The sequence below is a fragment of the Oncorhynchus clarkii genome, chromosome 20, assembly GCF_045791955.1.
Source record: "Oncorhynchus clarkii lewisi isolate Uvic-CL-2024 chromosome 20, UVic_Ocla_1.0, whole genome shotgun sequence".
NCBI lineage: Eukaryota > Metazoa > Chordata > Actinopteri > Salmoniformes > Salmonidae > Oncorhynchus > Oncorhynchus clarkii.
Genome location: NC_092166.1, coordinates 60,455,459 through 60,477,919, shown reverse-complemented (window position 1 = coordinate 60,477,919; position 22,461 = coordinate 60,455,459). Strand labels below are relative to the sequence as shown.

The 22,461-nt window shown below is 46.0% G+C and overlaps 1 protein-coding gene across 4 annotated transcripts in view; it reads left to right on the top strand.

Moving 5' to 3' along the window:
* Positions 1-22,461, top strand: part of LOC139376632 (transmembrane protein 94-like) — a 36,533-nt gene that overhangs the window by 5,186 nt on the left and 8,886 nt on the right. For 3 of the 4 annotated variants that reach the window (XM_071119431.1, XM_071119432.1, XM_071119434.1), the window contains exons 3-27: positions 2,046-2,168; positions 2,521-2,648; positions 5,809-5,945; positions 6,126-6,340; positions 7,230-7,381; positions 7,879-7,981; positions 8,105-8,191; positions 8,943-9,059; positions 9,148-9,204; positions 10,557-10,661; positions 14,771-14,947; positions 15,381-15,590; positions 15,707-16,016; positions 16,117-16,290; positions 16,481-16,583; positions 17,004-17,212; positions 17,441-17,622; positions 17,762-17,977; positions 18,102-18,201; positions 19,485-19,593; positions 19,794-19,983; positions 20,054-20,131; positions 20,311-20,396; positions 20,489-20,570; positions 21,705-21,963. In XM_071119431.1, coding sequence (XP_070975532.1) covers positions 2,046-2,168; positions 2,521-2,648; positions 5,809-5,945; positions 6,126-6,340; positions 7,230-7,381; positions 7,879-7,981; positions 8,105-8,191; positions 8,943-9,059; positions 9,148-9,204; positions 10,557-10,661; positions 14,771-14,947; positions 15,381-15,590; positions 15,707-16,016; positions 16,117-16,290; positions 16,481-16,583; positions 17,004-17,212; positions 17,441-17,622; positions 17,762-17,977; positions 18,102-18,201; positions 19,485-19,593; positions 19,794-19,983; positions 20,054-20,131; positions 20,311-20,396; positions 20,489-20,570; positions 21,705-21,963 — 3,709 coding nt within the window. The remainder of the gene's footprint in view (positions 1-2,045; positions 2,169-2,520; positions 2,649-5,808; positions 5,946-6,125; positions 6,341-7,229; positions 7,382-7,878; positions 7,982-8,104; positions 8,192-8,942; positions 9,060-9,147; positions 9,205-10,556; positions 10,662-14,770; positions 14,948-15,380; positions 15,591-15,706; positions 16,017-16,116; positions 16,291-16,480; positions 16,584-17,003; positions 17,213-17,440; positions 17,623-17,761; positions 17,978-18,101; positions 18,202-19,484; positions 19,594-19,793; positions 19,984-20,053; positions 20,132-20,310; positions 20,397-20,488; positions 20,571-21,704; positions 21,964-22,461) is intronic. The other variant, XM_071119435.1, reaches the window with a different exon arrangement.

The following is a 22,461-nucleotide window of genomic DNA, read 5'->3' as shown; positions in this document are numbered from 1 at the left end:
ATGAACAAACTTGCAAAGCGGAAAAGATGTAGGACTAGCCGTACTAAACTTTAAATTGTATTTCTTGGCACTAGCGTTTCATCCCATCCTAAATTGGTTTAGGCATGGTTCTTCTGCCCCCTGGCTGAGTACAGAGAGAGATATAGTGTCTCCTATATAACCCTGGAAGAGGTGGTATTCACTGATATATCCCTTAAACAATGTATGCTATGCTTTGGTCCTATTATTGTTCTCACAATTTCTATACGGTCGTCAAAAGTGCAAGGGTGCCAATATATTTGGCCACAACTGTATGTTCTATGTACTCTGACTGTGTTTGACTCTAGTGTTTCTGTGGGTGTATTCACTGTTCTACTCTCTTCACCCCTCTGGACCAGAACCAAGGTTCACTGACGTCTCTCTGTCTGTCTCGTTTCTCTCCCTCCATCCCTCCACTGCTGCAGTGTTGAATTATGTGCTGTGTTGGCTGGAAGGGAACAAAGCACAACCCTGGATGGGCCAGTTTCTCTCTCTCCCCCCCCCTCTCTCTCTTTTGCATCTCCTTTTTCCTCTTGCCGCCCGTGCACTCTTTTTATGTCTTCTGTTCTTTCAGCTTTCATCTGCCTCCCCTCTCTCTCTCTCTATTCATCTGTATTTTCCTCTGGACCTGGGGCCAGGGTTCAGTGAGGCCAGTTTCTCTTGCCCTTCTCTCTCTCTCTCTCTCTCTCTCTCTCTCTCTCTCATTCTCTCTGTTGGCAGACTCGGCTTGGTCACTCTCCTGTATCAGCAGTATCATGGAGCCAGCCACTGCACAGAAAGAGGGACGTTCAGCCAGAACAGTCCAGCCGGCACTCTGTGTTGGGATGGGCTAGGGCTGGGCGAGACAGAGAAAAGAGCCAGATGAGACAGGCTAGGGAGGCATTAGGATGCTGAGGCAGTGTCACCCAGGCTCTAACGTCAGACTGACTAGTCCCCTGGGTGCCCTTTCTCTCCGGTCATCAGACGCTCTCCTTCCCTGCAGGTCTTTTCTGTCCTCTCCTCTCACACACACTTTTCACACCTGGATACAATATTACTATTTTTAGTCGATCGACGACAGGTTCACAGAGCAGACAACAGTAAGAGAAAGTGAGAAAGAAAAGGAACAACTGTATCATGGTCCTGGACCTGGAGCTGAGAGCTTGGTTCCGAAAGAGGGGGACAGTAAGTAAGAAGTCCGAATGGGGATGAAAGGTCCGTAGAGCTGATGGGTGGGGAAGAGAAATGAGGGGAAACGTGTCTGTGTGTGTGTTTGGTTAATCCAGGTCAATTTGCTGGCGGGCGTGTTGTTGTCGGTGCTCTGCTTAAAACAGGGTTATGCGCAGGGTGCGTTTGTGTGTTTATCCATGTCTGGAGGATTTTCTGCAGGCTTCCTTTACTCTGGAAAATTGTGAGTTATTTATAGCTGTGTGGGATGTAGAGTTTAAAACCAGCGCTGAGATGAAGTTGTATGTGAAGTGTGGGAAAAGATTGGGTTCCCACTGACATTTTAGATATGGTTGTTTCTCTGCAGTTTGCGTCACTTCCGTTGTGCAAAGATGAATCATGAACCGTACATCACATCGTCTCTGCTGTATTACGCTGATTAAAATCACAAAGCCATACAATCCTATTGGCAGCAGTGAGTTTAGCTCCTTGGTGATAGTCGAATTCAGTCGAGCCTATTAACGGTTTAACAAACAAGAATGAGTTTTGCTTATTAGAACCATATAACAGAAGCGCCTAAACTCGGGGCAACAAATGTGAACTTAGGATAATGGTTGATTATGCACATCTGTTTATATTGATTGTTGTGGTTATGCGTGTCTGTACGCCTGTGCGTAAGACGAAGGCAATGCAGCTAGCAGGGTACTGCTGTGTCAGCTGTCATGGGCAGCCTGGCTATATGGAGAAGGTGCTTTGTGTCTCCAGTGTCCATGAATCTGTGGCATTTTTAAATGTTTGAATCTTTCTTGACTGTAATGTGATTTCAAAATAGGTAATTTTTTGTTGTCTGTGTGTGTGCGTCTGTTCCTGTGGGTTTTCAGGAGGAGGGGGTGGGGACCCTTGGCTTGTCCACTGGTCAGGCTCTGGGGACACTGAGGGACCAGCTCACCACCCTGCTTGACCAGCACCAGACCACAGGCCGTGGGAAACAACCGACTGCACAGGTAGGTACCACCTCACACACACACTGACACACGGACAGATGCATGCGCACCACACACACACACATTTGTTTTTCTGTCCTTGAGGGGATCAAACAATTTGATTCCCATTCAAAATCATATTTTCCTTAACCACAAACCCCTAAACCTAACCCTAATTGTAAACCTAACCCCTGAAACTGAAGTAGCCTTTTTCCTTGTGGGGACCGGCGAAATGTTCCCAATTGTCTGAATGTTCCTTGTTTTATTATCCTTGTGAGGACTTCTGGTCCCCACAAGGATAGTATAACCAAAAACGGACACACGCGTATTGAGATGTGTCAAACACGTGTTTTGTTTGTTGATGTTGTTATAGGAGCAGTGGGTGAAGAGCTTCCTTCACCATGGCAACCGACACTCCTGTCTCCATTGGCCAGGAGCTGCCCTTACACTGCTGGTGGTGTTGGGACTTCTCTGTTGTTACGGCGACCAGCCACACGGCAGGTGTGTAACTGTGTGCTTGTGTGAATTAGGGCTCTGACAGTCATAGAATTTTGGATGATAGTTATTGGCCATCCAAATGGCTGCGGTCACCGTAATAACACTTTACCTGACACCCAGTGTCATAACACAGTCATAACCATGTCGTAATGTCCTAACAGCTGACATAACTTGTCATAACACTGTCATGACCCAGATACGGTGCATTCGGGAAGTATTCAGACCTTGACGTTTTCCACATTTTGTTACGTTACAGCCTTATTCTAAAATGGATGAAGTTGTTTTCCCCCCCTCATCAATCTACAAACAATACCCCATAATGAAAAAGCAAGAAATTGTTTTGGGAAATCTTATGTAAAACGTAAGTAATCAGACCCTTTACTCAGTACTTTTTTGAAGCACCTTTGGCAGCGATTACAGCCTCGGGTCTTCTTGGGTATGACGCTACAAGCTTGGCGGCACACCTGTATTTGGGGAGTTTCTCCCATTCTTCTCTGCAGATCCTCTCAAGCTGTGTCAGGTTGGATGGGGAGAGTTGCTGCACAGATATTTTCTGGTCTCTCCAGAGATGTTAGATCGGGTTCAAGTCTGGGCTCTGGCTGGGCCACTCAAGGACATTCAGAGACTTCTCCCGAAGTTACTCTTGAGTTGTCTTGGCTGTGTGCTTAGGGTCGTTGTCCTGTTGGAAGGTGAACCTTCGCCCCAGTCTGAGGTCATGAGCGCTCTGGAGCAGGTTTTCATCAATGATCTCTCTGTACTTTGCTCCGTTCATCTTTCCCTCGATCCTGACTAGTCTCCCTGCCACTGAAAAATATCCCCACAGCATGATGCTGCCACCACCATGCTTCACCGTAGTGATGGTATTGGTCAGGAGATTAGCGGTGCCTGGTTTCCTCCAGATGTGACTCTTGTCATTCAGGCCAAAGAGTTCATTCTTGGTTTCATCAGACCAGAGAATCTTATTTCTCATGGTCAGAGTCCTTAAGGTGCTTTTTTGGCAAACTCCAAGCGGGCTGTCATGCGTTTTACTGTGGAGTGGCTTCTGTCTGGCCATTTTTTCTTACCCTTCCCCAGATCTTTGCCTCTACACAATCCTGTCTCGGAGCCCTGCGAACAATTCCTTCGACCTCATTGCTTGGTCTTAGCTCTGATATGCACTGTCAACTGTGGGACCTTATATAGACAGGTGTGTGCCTTTCCAAATCATGTCCAATCAATTGAATTTACTACGGGTGGACTCCAATCAAGTTGTAGAAACATCTCAAGGATGATCAATGGAAACAGGATGCACCTGAGCTCAATTTCGAGTCTCATAGCAAAGGGTCTGAAAAGGGTCTGTTTATTTTTAATACATTTGAAAAAAAAAAATTAAACCTGATTTCACTCTGTCATATACACTTTGTGTATAGATTGAGGGAAATTATTAATTTAATCCATTTTAGAATAAGGCAGTAATGTAACAAAATGTGGAAAAGGTGAAAGGGTCTGAATACCTTTCGAATGCACTGTATTTACATCTGTGGCGGCATATTGTGTTATTTTATGTCTGGTTATGACACACACACACAATTGTCAAAAACACGCATTTATTCAAATTAGTTTTTTCCCTGCCAAGCAGTTTCCTTTCATTTGAATGTTGTTTTTTTCTTACATCCTTTGTTGTAATGAATTCTTTTGTCATGTTTTTTTTAAATCATATTTTGAAATAACTTGTAGAAAATACACTTTATGACCCTGTTAAGAAGCATTATAACCATCATAGGCCAATCTGGCTTAGATTACTATCACGTACATGCCCTTATGTCAGCCGTCAGTCAAAAAGAGGGTGTCTTTGTCCCGCTCCTGATATCTGCTCCTGCATTCATCCCAGTCATCAGCAACAGAGCATTGGGGTAGGTGCATGTCTGACATCAATGTGTGTGCAATTACAATTACAATGTAATATGGTAAATGTATATATTTAACATGGCATACCTGTCAACAGTATGTTTATGGTGTAATGGAGTGTTTTGCCTTGCTTTGTGCGTTTTGACGCTCTTATGTAGGTGTCATAACCAGCCATAAAATAACACAATATATGCCACAAGTGTTATGACCATATTACAGGTTATGTCAGCTGTATGACCATTATGACGCTGGGTGTCAAGGAAAGTGTTTTTTTTAAGACACATTTTCTCCTCCTCCGCCCCTGATTGCTTGTGCTGCCGTAGGAATAGAACCGGCGTCCCCATTCAAGTCCGTTGTGGCAGAATGGGTGGACTGGTGGCCATTGCCGAGTGAACCCACGAGAGCGAAGCAGGAAGTAATAGCAAGAAGTGTGTTAATGCGATGCACCTCAGTATGTGCTGTGATTTGTTGATTCAACTGTATATACAGAAAGTACATTCCATTGCATTACTTCGGTTATCACTTGAATGAACATTCTACATTACCATGGAAGTTATTGCATCATAATACCAGGCAGCCATTGTGAGTTTACCAGTCAAATTGCCAGGGTTAGAGCTTCCATGCCTGTTTTATTCATTCTTTTCTATGTCTGCTGCTGCTAAAGGGAGAGGGGCATTGCCTAGGACAGTGTTTCCCAACTCCGTTCCTCGAGTACCCGTAAGTACACACACATTGTAAGCCCCGGACAAAAACACCCGATTCAAACTTGTCAAGGGTTTGATGATTAGTTGACAAGTAGAGTCCGGTGTGCTTGTCCACAACATAAACATGTACTATTTTAGGGTCCCCGAGGACCAGAGTTGGGGAAACACTGTTCTAGGCAACCGAAGACTACAAGGCTACAACACGCAGTAAAACAAAGTTCAGCAAGGAGCAACAGTTTCACCACGTTAAGAGTCCATGTTACCGCAGAAACAGACCTCAACCTCACGAATTCCTGGCGGTCTGGTCTTCAGTCAGCTGTTCGTTTCATGTATTTTTTTTACTGTTATTTTATTTTCAGGATGCTCTTCATCCATAACCGGTCGGTTACACGATTATAGGGCAATTCTGCCGGCCTTAGTGTTTATTAGTTAGACGGCTCCTCTGTCACGGCTACCCAAATATTCCTGTCAGAGATACTTCAAGGTGAACTAAGGTTGTGAAACCCAGGAAGACAAAACAGTCAGTGAAATATGTCAATTTTGACACCTCGCTCCTCCTCTCCTCTCTCTAGTTCTGGGATCGAGTTGGTGAACGCTGCAGCCCTCCTCCTGCTCTTCACGCTGAGCTTCATGCTGATTGGTCGACAGCAGAGGCTGAGGAGGACTGAGATGGTGCATCGGCTCAACAGCATCATCAATCAGCTCAACGGTGAGCGGAAGAGCAGAGATTGGGATGGAGGGAGAAGATATAGAGGAGAATAGTTGACATTAGGACAGTTGGAGCGAAAACATCATGAAATGAACACTACTTTACTTGAGGTTGGCAAGTTTCCACCATTTTTGTTTTGTGATCCGATCTTTTACCCTCCGCACTCTCTCCCTCCTCCAGACTACCTGTCGGGATGGGCAGATTTGGGTAATGGGGTGAGGTGGTCTCCCTCCCTCTACCCTGACCTGTACACCCCCTGCTCCCCCTCCTGGTCGCTCCACTGGGCCTACCGCGACTCCAAGCTGGTCAACCTGCCTGTGTCCCTACTGGTGGAGGGAGACGTCATAGCACTACGGCCAGGAAAGGAGGCCTTCGCTTCCCTCAGAGGCATCAAGGTACGACGAGAGGGGTGGAAAAAGAGGGATGGAGGGAGGAGAGGATGGGTAGAGAGAGACATCATAGCACTTAGACCGGGACAGGAGGGCTTTGCTTTCCTCAGAGGCATCAAGGTACGACGAGAGGGGTGAAGAGGGTGGAAAAAGAGGGATGGAGGGAGGAGAGGATGGGTAGAGAGAGACATCATAGCACTTAGACCGGGACAGGAGGGCTTTGCTTTCCTCAGACATCAGTCATTTGTTTTCTTCTCCTGGAAGAAAACAAAGAGAGATTGACTTCATCACTACTTGTATTTTGTGAGAGGTATTGACAAGCTGAATGCCCCGAGCTGTCTGTTTTAAACTAACACACAGCTCGGACTCCCATGCATACCACACAAGACATGCCACCAGAGGTCTCTTCACAATCCCTAAGTCCAGCACAGTACTACATAGAGCCATGACTACAGGTAACTCATGCAAGCAGTAAAATTCATTTAAAAAAAAAAAAACTAATCAAAATACACCTTATGGAACAGTGGGGACTGTGATGCACAGACACATGCATACACACACATTTTAATATAACCTTTATTTAACTAGGCAAGTGAGTTCAGATCAAATTCTTATTTACAATGACAGCCTACACATGATAACATACTACGCACTATACACACACGTACACATGGATTTTGTATTGTAGATATGTGGTAGTAGAGTAGTGGCCTGAGGGCACACACTTAATGTGTTGTGAAATGTATTGTAATGTTTGATTTTTTTTTTTAACTGCCTTAATTTAGCTGGATCCCAGGAAATGGGGATCCATTATAAATACAAAATCAAGGATGAGATATGTGCATGTCTCTCACCTGTATTCACTCCCTGTGTCCTCTACATCTCCTTTCTCTAGGATGATGAGCATATAGTTCTGGAGCCAGGTGACCTTTTCCCACCTCTCTCCCCTCCTCCCTCCCCCCGGGGGGACCAGAAGAGGGTTCCCCAGAGCCCCCAGCAGCACCGCCTCTTCAGGGTGGTCCGCACCCCCATCCTCGACAGCGTCAGGTTGGTAATGCTTCCACTCAAGTCCACCTGTGAGGCTGGACCGTCTGACATACTTTGACTGGTGAGGTGAACGGGTTTGAGGTAACAGTTCACCACTAGCTAGTTTTGCGGAGGAGGAGGAGGAGGAGGAGCCATCTTTCTTCCTTTCTCCTTTCTCCCATCTTTGTTTCTTTGTTCGTGCTTTTATTTTGTTATTTTATGATGTGAAGCATTTTGTTATTTACATTGAAAAGTGCTATACAAATGAAGTTTATTCTTATTGGAGAAGGTCCAAAAATGTAACTCAAGTATAAAGTTTGCGCAAATCATGGAGTCGGGGGAAGCCTGAAATGGTCACTTTTTAAGGAGTCTCCCATACCCAGATTAAGCCTACGCTTGAACTAAACATGCTTTTCTCTCCAGGATTAGGCTTGATCTGCATGGGTCCAGTAAACTGTCCCATAACGTTTTCTAAAATGACTGACACCCCTGGCTGAATTCCACTCTGTACTGCACAGGAACAGTCTTGACCTGGCTCTGTCTCGACCAATCACAGCCCTGGATAATGAGAGGTTCACCGTGCAGTCGATCATGGCCAAGTTCGCCTGCCCTATAGTACTGGTGAGACACAAGCGTGCGCACACACACACGCACACACACACACACACACACACGCGGATGCACAGTTAATTCTTTATATCTACTGGATGCGGCCCCTCATATGTCACGCCTCTCCTCCTATAGGTGGCGTTCTTGGTCGTGAATACGGTGCGGTATTTCTGCGACGCCCCCGGCCTCACTCCTGGGCGCTTCAACTTCATCCAGCTGCAGGTATGGAGACTCGACACATTTTCTTGGTCGTGCCTCTTCTCCTTATTTTTCATACATCATATGTCAGGGTAGGCTTAACCTGTGGGGACAGAATCTCATCCAGAGATGATGTTGTCGTGGCAGAATCAGAATTCTTTAGGTAACATTTATATATAAGATGTTTTATTCATTTTATAGCATGCTTAGGTGGGCAAAGTTACGTGGGCCCAGAGAGGGGAGAGGTCTGGTTAGTCTTATCTGTGAATGTGTCATGTGTAAAGAGATCTTTTAAACCATGTGAAGGGATGATTGAGGGGGAACCAATTATCTCTTGGCTCCACAATGTCTGTGTGCCAGTCACTGTCTCTCTGTGATCTTGTCCAGGAGGGGGTGTATTTGATATATGCCATTGGAAGAGGTAGTGTTTTTGTTTCTGAGTGGTACCAAGAGCGAGATAAGAACATAGTTTAGGAGACCAAAGCTGAACGATAATTTATAGCCAATGCTGTCTGGCTATATGTGTGTCTTTGCTATAAAGGATCTCAGTTGCAATGTGTAAGGACTCTCAGAGAATTCATTTATAGACACTGAGTTGATCTGAGAGTCACAGGGTTGTGATGGAGCTCATATAATTAAAGATGGACTTTATGATAACTCTGTCTTGTGTGTGGTTTGCTCTCTTGTGATTTGGTAATACAGGAAATTTCCACTACAATGTGCGATAAGATATAGTAGATTCTCCTTATTGTAGTAAGTGTTTTGTGTATTCCAGCTGATGGGAGTGCTGCCCATCCTTCCCCTGCTGTTTCCTGTCATGTGGGTGCTGGTCAATGCCTATGGAGAGGCTAGTGTCCTGGCTGAGTCCAGCAGAGCTTCTCCTACTGGCCTGGTGAGACACGCACGTACACACACTTGCGTGCCATGTGAGAGACAGAGAGGCTCCTGTGTGGTTTAACTAGCCTCTTCTCTCACCCCAGCTTGCTAAGTTCTCTGAGGACACTCTAAGCAGCTATACTGAAGTGGTGTCCTCCCAGGTATAAACTCTCAACTCTCAGCTCCCTCGCCCTCCCCCTGTCCTCACGCTGCCCGCTCTCGCCACTGCACCTCCCACCATGAAACCCTGTACGCAGCTCACGCCCTCACGTATTTCCTTTTGTTGTTCTAGTTTAGTACTACAATCATGTATTTAGTTTTGCATTGTTTCTCTTATTTTGTTGATTTTCTTCATCTGGCATGACGATATCTTTTTATCAGTTCTATTTGTCAGCCAATCAGATCTTCCTTGATGGGAGGGCAAATTTGACTAATCTTGTTTTGGTAATTTGTCATCATACATACCATTTCTTCACCTGATCACGTAACGCTTCGACACCCACGAACCCCAGTCCCCACCAACCCCTGCTGCGCTACTGACATATTGGCCCAGTCATGAACTAACCCCCAGCCCCCTCCCCGCTAGAAGGGGAAGGGCTTGAGCTTGGTTCTGGATTGGCCCCTTCCCTGAGCCTGTGACTGCCGACTTTGCCCGCCTGCTTGTAATGCATGATGGGATAATCAGCCCCTCTAGCTGTCTCCTTTTACTCTCAAAACACCCTCCTTTCCTCAAGTGCCTTACTTGATGAACACTAATCTGAAAAGGACCTAATTGGTGGGCGCAATATGATTTCATGAGGAAAGGAGTTAAGGAAAGGAGTTAAGGAAAGGAAGCATCTGAGAGTGTACGGTCAGACTCAAGACATCTAAAGGACGTCTACCAATGCTGTGTTTTACTCGCATTGAGGTTCCAAAACCTTTTGGGAAAGTTTGAGGTGTTCTTGAGATTATTTATTTTCCCACTTTTCCCACCATTAGTATATAGCTAGTAGAATATATGCTGTAGAATAGATGCTACTGACTGCAACCGAGCATAAAGGCTATTTCATGTGCTTCATCTAACCCTGCAGTCTGTAACCCTGCAGTCTGTAACCCTGCAGTCTGTAACCCTGCAGTCTGTAACCCTGCAGTCTGTAATTCTGCAGTCTGTAATTCTGCAGTCTGTCCTCCCATACTATGGTAGCAGCTCGACTCAATCGCCTTAGCAGCAAGTCTTGACTTTTTGAAGACATTATGGATTTCAATATGTCAATAGTGTTCATAGGCTTTGGAATTTCAGCAGGTTTTTTGATTGAGGAGTGTAATGACAGTCTTCCTGCGTTTAATCTTCACCATTCATTTCGGATTGCGATCTACACAAGCAATGTTGAGGGTTGGGCACTCCTTTCAACATCAGACCAGTTTTGCGTTCTTATAATGTCTGACAAACGTAAAATTTAGTCAACTATGACTTGTTTATCTTTTTTTCCAGTAGTGGGTGTAAATGTGATGTAGCGTAACTGTGTGTGTGCAGGAGATGCTGCGGTGTGTGTGGAGACACCTGGTGGGAGTGCTGAGGGGAGAATCCCAGACTCTCTGCTACACCTCCAGCCTGCTACACACACTCGGCTCTGTCACTGTAAGTACTAGTTTGTACGTGTGCGTCTCTCATTCACACACACATACACACACACACACAGTGTTGTATTGACAATTCATGGTATATTATTCTGCCTAACCCCAGTCCGGAGACAGTGTTGTTCTTCAGTGTGTTTATATAACAGTGTTCATTGTGGCAGTCTCTTTTGGCACAATTATTTTGTCTATTTAGTTTAGTAAAAAAAAAAATTCAGGAGATCTGATAGGCAACTTTGAAGCATGGTAAGACATGCCTCATAATATGTATTAAAACAGATTTTCCATTCAAATGCTCTTATCTGTAAAAAAAAAAATATATATATATATATATATATATATATATATATATATATATATATATATTGAACCTTTATTTAACTGGGCAAGTTCGTTAAGAACAAATTCTTATTTACAATGACGGCCTCCCCCCGCCAAACCCTAACCCGGACGACACTGGGCCAATTGTGCGCCGCCCTATGGGACTCCCAATCACGGCAGGTTGTGATACAGCCTTGAATCGAACCAGGGTCTGTAGTGATGCCTCTAGCACAGAGATTCAATGCCTTAGACTGTTGCACCACTCGGGAGCCCCATCTGAATGCTGTATGCGCACAAATAAGATAAATAACGAATATACTGTACACGTGCCAATTTAATTCTACTAAATTATGCAAATGAACTTATAGACCGATAAGCATGACCAGTCAAATGTATTTACAAAGACAGGTATTTCCATCAAGGCTAAAAAAGCATTCTTTTGCGATGGGATTTTTCCTTCTCCCCGACAATTGGCTGACTGCAATTTTATGTATTGTCTTCTCAACAAAATAAATATTGGCCAAAAGCCGGCTATTTCTGGCTAAGGAAACCCTGATCTTTATGTGCACTAATATCAAAGGCAAAATTATTTTGGGGCTAATCCCCCCCCCCCCCCCCCCTCCCCCCCAAAAAAACCTATTGCATTTCCTGCTACCTTGTGCATCGGCCATTGCAAGTGCATATTTCATACGCTATGATCTAAAAGCCATATCAAATATCTTGGTTGTAAAATAGTTGCTATTGAGCTAAAGATTAAGATATGACAAATTTAAAATTATACCCACAGAAAGCTGAGAACAACAGTTGCTTCCAGAGCTATGTATTTGTCACAAATGGATTTTGAAATGTTATACAATCACAAGCCTCTTTTTTTTTATCTCTGGGAGAGTGGCTCGCTCATCACAGCAGCAGGTCCCAGGGAAACAGGCCCATGGGCTGGGCAGACACTTTCATTACAGGAGTCATGAAGATGATGCACTTCACTGTTTGACCAAATCAAGTTTTGAGACATTTGAGTGAGGTGACCATTATAATGAATGTTCAGATCGCACTGATGAGACTAAATAAATAGTTTTACTATTTAGTTTTACTATTAAATGCTACTAAAGGGTCATAGTCTGGAGCCCTGCCCTTTGACATGCTGTAGCTATAATATAATCAAAGTTTTGTCGTAAGTAGTCAAATTCCTTGTGACTGTCTAGTCACGGTAACTAAGCTTCTCCAAATTAGTAGCCTAAACGTTTTGTAAAATGACTCTAGGGGCTGGTGATCAATAATGGTAGGTCACAGGCAGACAATTTAAGATATCCTCATGATCTGTGGAGTCCCGTCTTTTAGTGTGCATCAACGTATTTTGTTTATGCTTCACACCGTTAACTGGAATGTAGTTAGCAGCCATCTTGAAATGAGGTCATCGGCTCGGAGAAGAAGTATTTGATACACTGACGATTTTGCAGGTTTTCCCACTTACAAAGCATGTAGAGGTCTGTCATTTTTATCATAGGTACACTTCAACTGTGAGAGGCGGAATCTAAAAATCCAGAAAATCACATTGTATGATTTTTAAGTAATTCATTTGCATTTTACGATTTGCCAAGGCAGGATACTCTGAGCGCAGCCCAATCCAGAAATCTGGCAGTGGCTTCTGATTTAAATTACATTTTTACAGAACGGCTTGTTGCAATTTCGATGAGGCTCTCTTGTTCAGATATCGGTAAGTGGACTGGAGGCAGGTCATGAAAGGGATAACTCACTCAGGTGCTTCGCTCTATCACATTTGACATTGTCCGTAAGCTTGAGTTCATTTGTACACAAAAAAAAAACATACAATGATGTAAAGACCTGTGTGTTGTCCTTGTTAATGCAGACAGAGAAGAGCTCCAACTTCTTAATTATAGCCTCAATTTTGTCCCGCACATTGAATATAGTGTTGGAGAGTCCCTGTAATCCTAGATTCAGATCATCCAGGTGAGAAAAAACATCACCCAGATAGGCCAAGTCGTGTGAGAAACTCATCATCATGCAAGCGGTCAGACAAGTGAAAATGATGGTCAGTAAGAACTTTAAGCTCGTCTCTCAATTTTTTTATTTTTTATTATACTTTGCCCCTTGATAACCAGCGCACTTGTGTTACATGGTCGCTGCACATATCATTGCATAGTGTAGAAAATACATGAGAGTTCAGGGGCCTTGCTTTAACAAAGTTAACCATTTTCACTGTAGTGTCCAAAACGTCTTTCAAGCTCTCTGGCATTCCCTTAGCAGCAAGAGCCTCTCGGTGGATGCTGCAGTGTACCCAAGTGGCGTCGGGAGCAACTGCTTGCACGCGCGTTACCACTCCCATGTCTCCCTGTTTTGGCTTTTGTGCCATCAGTTCAGATACCAACACATCTTGACCACCAAAGTCCATTGGATGTCACAAAGCTGTCCAGTACTTATATACAGTAAAATATACTCTCCTGTTGTCCTGGTTTCCAGAAGAGGATGTCTTCCTTAATTGACCCCCATAAATGTAATGGATATCAGGAGCTGTGCCCGGCTGCCACGTCTGTTGACTCATCCAGCTGTACCGCATAGAATTCACTGGCTTGTAGGCGAAGCAGTAATTGTTTCAAAACATCTCCTGCCACGTCACTGATGCGTCGTGAAATAGTCTTGTTTGATGAAGTCATTCTGTATAGTTTTTTGGGCCTTTTGCCCAGCATCGTCCCCGCTATATCCGCGGCAGCAGGAAGAATTAAGTCCTCCACAATAGTATGGGACTTGCTTGTCTTAGCCACTCGATAGCACACTGTTTTTGTCCATTTTAAAATAACATCAAATTGATCAGAAATACAGTGTAGACATGGTTAATGTGGTAAATGACTATTGTAGTTGGAAACAGCAGATAAAAATATATATATATATATATATATATATAATAGTAATTATGGAATATCTACATAGGTGTACAGAGGCCAATTATCAGCAACCATCACTCATGTGTTCCAATGGCACGTTGTGTTAGCTAATTGATCATTAGAAAAACATTTTACAATTATGTTAACACGGCTGAAAACTGTTGTCCTGAATAATGAAGCAATGAAACTGGCCTTCTTTAGACTAGTTGAGTATCTGGAGCATCAGCAATTGTGTGTTCGATGACAGGCTCAAAATGTCCAGAAACAAATAACTTTCTTCTGAAACTCGTCAGCCTGTTCTTGTTCTGAGAAATGAAACTCGTCAGGCTATTCCATGCGAGAAATTGCCAAGAAACTGAACATCTGGTACAACTGTGTACTACTCCCTTCACAGAACAGCGCAAACTGGCTCTAACCAGAATAGAAAGAGTGGGAGGCCCCGGTGCACAACTGAGCAAGATGACAAGTACTTTAGTGTCTAGTTTGAGAAACAGACGGTCTCAAAAGTTCTCACCTGGCAGCTTCATTAAATAGTACCTGCAATACACCAGTCTCAACGTCAACAGTGAAGAGGCGTCTCTGGGATGCTGGCCTTCTAGGCATAGTTGCAAAGAAAAAGCAATTTCTCAGACTGGCCAATAAGAAGAAAAGATTAATATGGGCAAAAGAACACAGACTCTGGACAGAGGAACTCTGCCTAGAAGGCCAGCATCCCGGAGTCGCCGCTTCACTGTTGACATTGAGACTGGTGTTTTGCGGGTACTATTTAATGAAGCTGCCAGTTGAGGACTGTTACCTGTTATCGTCCTGTCAATTGCCACTGCAATGCAGGTGTTTGATGAATATTTTCGCCGTCGAAATGAACACGGGTATAACTCTTCTCTCTCGCCAGGTGTTGTGTTGTGTGGACAAACAGGGTGTATTATCCTGGCCTAACCCCAGTCCAGAGACCGTGTTGTTCTTCAGTGGTCGCGTGGAGCCGCCTCACAACGACAGTCAGCAAGACCTGCGAGACGACCTGTCTGTCAACTCCTTCTGCCGCATGGAGACCGACGATGACCGTGACGAGGTGCGTGTTTGTGTTTTGAGTAGACAAGAAGGTGTGTATTTGGGGTGGGGGGGGGGGGGGGTAGATTGCTACTTTTTCATCAATTGCTCTTCATCTTCTCCTGTTCTTGCCCACTAAAATCAGATGTATCGTTCGGTTACCTATAAGGGCTCTTATTGTCTACGAGGTCCTGTAAGTGACATTTTAAACCTGTAGTACTCGAATATAGAACGTCAATGATGATAGAATTGCTCTCTTTTTTTAGTATCTAGTTTCCACTGTCTTCCGTCAGATGGAGTCGTTCTAACGCGACACGACCATCGCGTTATCTGACGTGAGACCATGATCTATTTCCTTTAAAGCGTCTGAGGTAGTGACTGAGACACGCTTTGACAGTTGATAGAATCTTTTCAGTGATTGAAAGTCTGATTTGGCTGGTCATCCTATCTGTCAGACCCAGGAGGGGGAGGCTCTGCTGTGTATGCCAGTGATGGATGGGATGAGGGGCGGGCATGAGCCCAGTGAGACTTCACATGACACCGGCCGTTCCGAAGACACAGTTCAGCCTCGGCGGCAGGCGCAGGAGACACGCACCAAACACCCCTCGGGATCTAATGTCAGCTTCAGCCACAACACCGAGGAAAGGGACCAGGGCCCTGAACAGGTAAGGTGCGCGTTCACACACACACAATATATCAATCTCTTGTCATCACTATCTTACTGCACAGCATTCATTCCCCTCCTTTTTCCCCTGTCTCTCTCTCGCCACCCCTCTCTCAGGACATGGTGGGTTGCTGTGACAACGACGCGGAGGACTACGTGTGTGACTACCACCTGGAGATGCTGAGTCTGTCTCAGGACCAGCAGAACCCGGTGAGTATCCAGTTCGACGAGCAGGGCTGGCAGTGCCACCTGCCCAGCCTCAAGCCCCTGGGCCTCAACATCCTGCTCAACCTGTGCAACGCCAGCGTCACCCAGCAGCTCTGCCGCTTCTCCGACCACCTCAGTAACCTGGCGCTGCAGGAGAGCCACGGGGCCGTGCTGCCCGTCCACGTGCCCTGGGGACTGTGTGAGCTGTCCAGGCTTATAGGTGAGGAGAAGGAAGGGAAGAGATGCACACGTACGCATGCATGCATACACACACACTGACCCCTTCTATTCCACTCTTTTTCTTCCCGTGTGTTTCTCAGGGTTCACTCCCGGGGCGAGGGAGCTGTTCAAACAGGAGAACCACCTAGCTCTGTACCAGCTGCCCTGTGGGGAGAAGGCCAAGGAGTCTGTCCCTCGACGCCTACACAACTTCACCAAGAGACAACCTCCCATCAGCCACCTCATCTCCCTCTTCATCAGAGACTCCTCTTCCAGTGAGAATAGCTAGCGTTTTCTTTCTCTATAGCTCTTTTATTCTTTGTCTTTCTTCCCTCTCGCTCACTTTCACTCCATCTCTCTGGTTTCACACTCGCTCTCTCCGTCTCTTACCCTCTTCTTTAGCCTTGACCTCTTTTTTGGAATTGTTTTGTTGCACCTCTGTGACCCCTGACCTCTCACCCCTAGATAACGTCCAGATGTTGTCTCACGGCTCAGCTGACCTCATCCTGGAGGCCTGCACTGACGTCTGGGACGGATCTGACATCTATCCTCTCTCTGGCTCCGACAGGTCAGAGCAGCCTGATAACAACCTTATCACAGCCTTATTGCAGCCTTATGTCGTCTTATCACAGCCTTATTGCAGCCTTGTGTTGTCTTATCACAGCCTTATGTAGTCTTATCGCAGCCTTATGTAGTCTTATCACAGTCTTATTGCAGCCTTATGTAGTCTTATCACAGTCTTATTGCAGCCTTATGTAGTCTTATCACAGTCTTATTGCAGCCTTATGTAGTCTTTATCGCAGCCTTATAATAACCTAATGAGCAGACCCGGCACCAGGATAACGTGGCTAGGGGGCTGTTGAAATCAGTGACTGGGCACCATTTTGGGGGGTTCTGGCATTGGAATTATATAGAATTCTGCTTATACCACAATAAACATAAAGGACTTCATGCATTATTCACTCTTTATATGGCTACCCCCCTACAGGAAGAAAGTTCTGGACTTCTACCAGCGTGCCTGTCTGTCGGGCTACTGCTCTGCCTTTGCCTACAAGCCCATGCAGGTGTCCCTGTCCAACCAGCTCAATGGGAAATGTGTGGAGCTAGCCCCCGGACCCAACCTCTTCTCTGGGGTAGAACTGCCCTCCACCACCCCTATCAAATACGACTCCCGCAGGAACTCCTGGAGCTCTGATGGTAAGGCAGGAGAGGAAAGGGTGGGAGGAGAGGGTGGGAGGAGGGGAGAGGGTGGGAGGAGGGGAGAGGAGAGGGTGGGAAGAGGAGGGGAGAGGAGAGGGTGGGAAGAGAGGATAATGAAGCTACACTTACAATGTGTTTTGTGTTGTACCTTAGTGTGACTTTTGCTTATATTTATTTTCATGTCTTGTCCCCCTCCTTTCTCTCTCCCCTGACATCTCTCCATAGAGGGTATAGGAGAAGGTGTGGAGAAGGATGACTGTGTTCAGGCTCTGAGTGGTCAGATCTTCATGGGAATGGTGTCATCCCAGTTCCAGGCTCGTCTGGACACCGTCAGGCTCATAGACGCTCTGGTCACCGCCTGCATACGCTTCGTCTACTTCTCCATGGAGGACGAACTACGCAGCAAGGTCGGTGTGTTTGCTGAGATGTTTGTGGTGGTGACGATGTGGTGCAGTACGGTGTGTTTTCTGAGATGTTTGTGACGGCAAAGCTGATGACAATGGTGACAATCTGCCTGTCTGTCTGTTTCTCCTGTGTATGTGTAAGGTGTTTGCAGAGAAGATGGGCCTGGAGACAGGGTGGAACTGTCACATCTCTTTGACCCCAAACAGGGACAGTCCCTGTGACGGTGCCCCCAACAGCCCAGGCCAGGACTCCCTGCATGATGACCTGCACCAAGACTCCCGAGATGAGGCAGAGGGGCCGTTGTTACCAGAGGAGGAGACTGCTGATGTTCCCAGCTTCCTGGAGGACTGCAACAGAGTACAGGACAAATACTGTTTGTCTTTCCTTCTCTTTTCTTTTCTTCTCGTTTTCTCTTCTCAACTGTGACTTGTGACCTGTTTCTTGCTAACCCTTCTCTCTCGCCCTCGCTCCCCCCCTCCAGGCGAAGCTACCTCGTGGTATCCACCAGGTTCGTCCTCACCTGAAGAACATTGACAACGTGCCTCTGTTGGTGCCTCTCTTCACCGACTGTACCCCAGAGAGTGAGTCAGAACATATTACAGTTCACTTCACGTACATGAATCAACCTTTTCTGCTTTAGACTATGCTTAGTATTTGGTACAAAGACATTACTATGTTTTTAATATACAAATCAATTGATCATGGTATTTAAGTTTATCTCAAGATTTGCAATGTAGCTATACTTGTTACAGCTACACTGAACAAAAATATAAATGTAAAGTGTTGGTCCCATGTTTCATGAGCTGAAATAAAAGATCCCCGAAATTTTCCATAAGCACAAAAAGCCTATTTCTCTGAATTTGTTTTGCACAAATTTGTTTACATCTCTGTGAGTGAGCATGTCTCTTTTGCCAAGGTAATCCATCCACCTGACAGGTGTGGCATATCAAGAAGCTGATTAAACTGCATGATCATTACACGGGTGCACCTTGTGCTGGGGACAATAAAAGGTCACTCTAAAATATGCAGCTTTGTCACACAATGCCACAGATGTCTCAAGTTTTGAGGGAGTATGCTATTGGCATGCTGACTGCAGTAATGTCCACCAGAGCTGTTGCCCAAGAATTTTATGTTAATTTATCTACCATAAGCCGCCTCAACATTGTTTTAGAGACTTTGGCAATACGTCCAACCGGCCTCACAACCGCAGACCACGTTTATGACAACTTGTGGGCGAGCAGATTGCTGATGTCAACGTTGTGAACAGAGTGCCCCATGGTGGGATTATGTTATGGGCAGGCTAACACAATTGCATTTTACTGATGGCAATTTGAATGCACAGAGATACCGTGATGAGATCCTGAGGCCCATTGTTGAGCCATTCATCCATTTCAGCATGATAATGCACAACCATGTCACAAGGATCTGAACACAACTCCAGGAAGCTGAAAATGTCCCAGTTCTTCCATAGCCTGCATGCTAACCAGACATGTCACCCATTGAGCATGTTTGGGATACTCTGGATCGACGTGTACGACCGCGTTCCAGTTCCTGCCAATATCCAGCAACTTGGCACAGCCCTTGAAGAGGAGTGGGGTAAATTCAACAGCCTGATCACCTCAATGTGAAGAATGAGGCAAATGGCGGTCAAATGAAATTCTGACTAGTTTTCTGATCCACGACCCTACCTTCTGTATTCCCAGTAATGTGAAATCCATAGATCAGGGCCTAATGAATTTATTTCAGTTGACTGATTCCCGTATTTGAACTGTAACTCTGTAAATCTTAGAAATTGTTAGATTCATATTTTTTGCTCATTGTACGTGTGTGAGATTGTTCTGAATCTTTGTTTGTGTGTGTGTAGCTATGTGTGAGATGATAAAGATCATGCAGGAGAACAGAGAGGTGACGTGCTGCCTGGGGAGCTCTGCCAACTTCCGCAACAGCTGCCTCTTCCTACAGAGCGACCTCAGGTACACGTGAAACAAACGCCTGTCACAAACACGGCAGCTGTTGCCTAGTTCATTTATAAATAGTCTAAGATGTGCATCCATACATTCACTTACAACCTGATAACACAACTGCTTCAGGCATTAATGAAATTATGAAGTCAACAATACCGTTCCTCATAAACAAAGAGGAATAACAACAAAACCACCTGTCCTTCCCCCAGCATCGCCCTGGACCCCCTGTACCCGTCGCGGTGTTCGTGGGAGACGTTCGGCTACGCGACAGGAGCAGGCCTGAACGGGGAGGTGGAGGGTCTGTCTCCCCTCAGTCTCTCTGGTCAACTCAACACCCTGGCCTGTTCTGTCACCTTCCACCAGGGGGAGTCGGTCAGCATGGTCAAACTCATAGAACAGGTGAGACTCGTACACTTGCACGCACACAGAGATACAATATATTTATTTTACGTGTATGATTCCCTTCAAGGCGCGTCACACTACGTACGGCATCCGCAAGAGCTTCCTGTTCCTATTGCAGTGTCAGCTGACCCTGGTCCTCATCCAGGTGAGAGAGAGAACATGACTGTCCTGAGCCTCGCATTCTTGAAATACTAATGCTCTTTTTGTCACCCCAGTTTCTCATACCAGCCTATTTATTTTTTCTATAATAAAAGAGCTGAGGGATGCAACAGTTTTAGCTGAATATTTTCTGAAAGTATTGTTTGTTTCCCTGCCGTTGTGTAGTTTCTGGCCTGCCTCGCCCAGCTCCCACCTCCCATGAACATCACTGATATCCTCTGGCTGTCCTGCTTCAGCTGTCCACTGCTCAGGTATCACTGCTACTAACCATATGGGTTTCAAACTGAAATGTTATATAGTAGAACAGCATTACACATGATAACTATGTGTGTTGTGTTGGCAGTGTGTCGTTCTTAGGAAAGCCACCAGAAAGTTCTGTGATGAACGTGGCCACGGGGAAGAACCAAGATGCCATCCCCAGAAAGGTACGTATTGTAGTTTACCCACACCGGCCCGGTTTTAGACGTATTACTGTACACTAGACCAGGGCTGTTCCTGGAGAGTTACGGTCCTGTAGGTTTTCACTCTGACCCTGTTCCTGGAGAGTTAACGTCCTGTAGGTTTTCACTCTGACCCTGTTCCTGGAGAGCTACTGTCCTATAGGTTTTCACTCTGACCCTGTTCCTGGAGAGCTACTGTCCTGTAGGTTTTCACTCTGACCCTGTTCCTGGAGAGCTACCGTCCTGTAGGTTTTCACTCTGACCCTGTTCCTGGAGAGTTACGGTCCTGTAGGTTTTCACTCTGGCCCTGTTCCTGGAGAGTTACCGTCCTGTAGGTTTTCACTCTGACCCTGTTCCTGGAGAGTTACGGTCCTGTAGGTTTTCACTCTGACCCTGTTCCTGGAGAGCTACCGTCCTGTAGGTTTTCACTCTGACCCTGTTCCTGGAGAGTTACCGTCCTGTAGGTTTTCACTCTGACCCTGTTCCTGGAGAGCTACTGTCCTGTAGGTTTTCACTCTGACCCTGTTCCTGGAGAGCTACTGTCCTGTAGGTTTTCACTCTGACCCTGTTCCTGGAGAGCTACTGTCCTGTAGGTTTTCACTCTGACCCTGTTCCTGGGGAGCTACTGTCCTGTAGGTTTTCACTCTGACCCTGTTCCTGGAGAGCTACTGTCCTGTAGGTTTTCACTCTGACCCTGTTCCTGGAGAGCTACTGTCCTGTAGGTTTTCAATCCGACCCTAATCTAGCATACCTGATTCTAATAATTAGCTGGTTGATAAACTGAATCAGGTTAGTTACAACTGGGGTTGGAGTGAAAACCTACAGGAGGGGAGGTCTCCAGGAACAGGGTCGGAGTGAAAACCTACAGGAGGGGAGCTCTCCAGGAACAGGGTCGGAGTGAAAAACCTACAGGAGGGGAGCTCTCCAGAAACAGGGTCGGAGAGCCCTGCTTTAGACTATGCTAAGTTTTATATTAATTTTCATGATTGGCTAACTCCAAATATGCTCCCTTCACCTCTTCTAGTTCTGAATCAGATGTGTGTTATCTATCTTAATCATGACATGTGTACCATGGCATTCCTTTTAACATTTAGATTTGTGTATATCTACTTCCTGCAGACGCAGAACTACTTCCTGGGTTGTTTCCTTTTGAGGTTTGGCCTGACTGTGTGTGCCTACCTCCTGGGCTTTGGCTTCACGCTGCACGAGGTCTGCCTGAGGGCCAACAACCTGACCATGGCAGAGAACACCACCATCAGCTGTAGTGATATCCTCAGGGTCAGTTCGGCTCAGGACGCTCCCCATTGGTTCAGGGAGCTGTCCAACGGCCTGCTGCTCACTCAGAAAGTCATGGCTGGGTTCCTGGCCCTGCACACAGGTAGGAGGAGCTTTCTTTTTTTGGTGGGTGGGGGGGTATTCAATTGTTAGTAGTTACTATCTTGTCTCATCACGACAACTCCCATACGGGCTGGGGAGAGACGAAGGTCGAAAGCCATGCGTCCTCCGAAACACAACCCAACCAAGCCGCACTGCTTCTTAACACAGCGCGCATCCAACCCGGAAGCCAACCGCACCAATGTGTCAGAGGAAACACTGTGCACCTGGCAACCTTGGTTAATGTGTATTGCGCCCGGCCCGCCACATGAGTCGCTAGTGCGCGATGAGACAAGGAAATCCCTACCGGCCAAACCCTCCCTAACCCGGACGACGCTAGGCCAATTGTGCGTCGCCCCATGGACCTCCCGGTCACGGCCGGCTGCGACAGAGCCTGGGCTCGAACACAGAGTCTCTGGTGGCACAGCCTTAGACCACTGCGCCACCCGGGAGGCAGGAGGAGCTTTCTGTGTCACTCTCACCCCTGCATCTATCAAGTCCA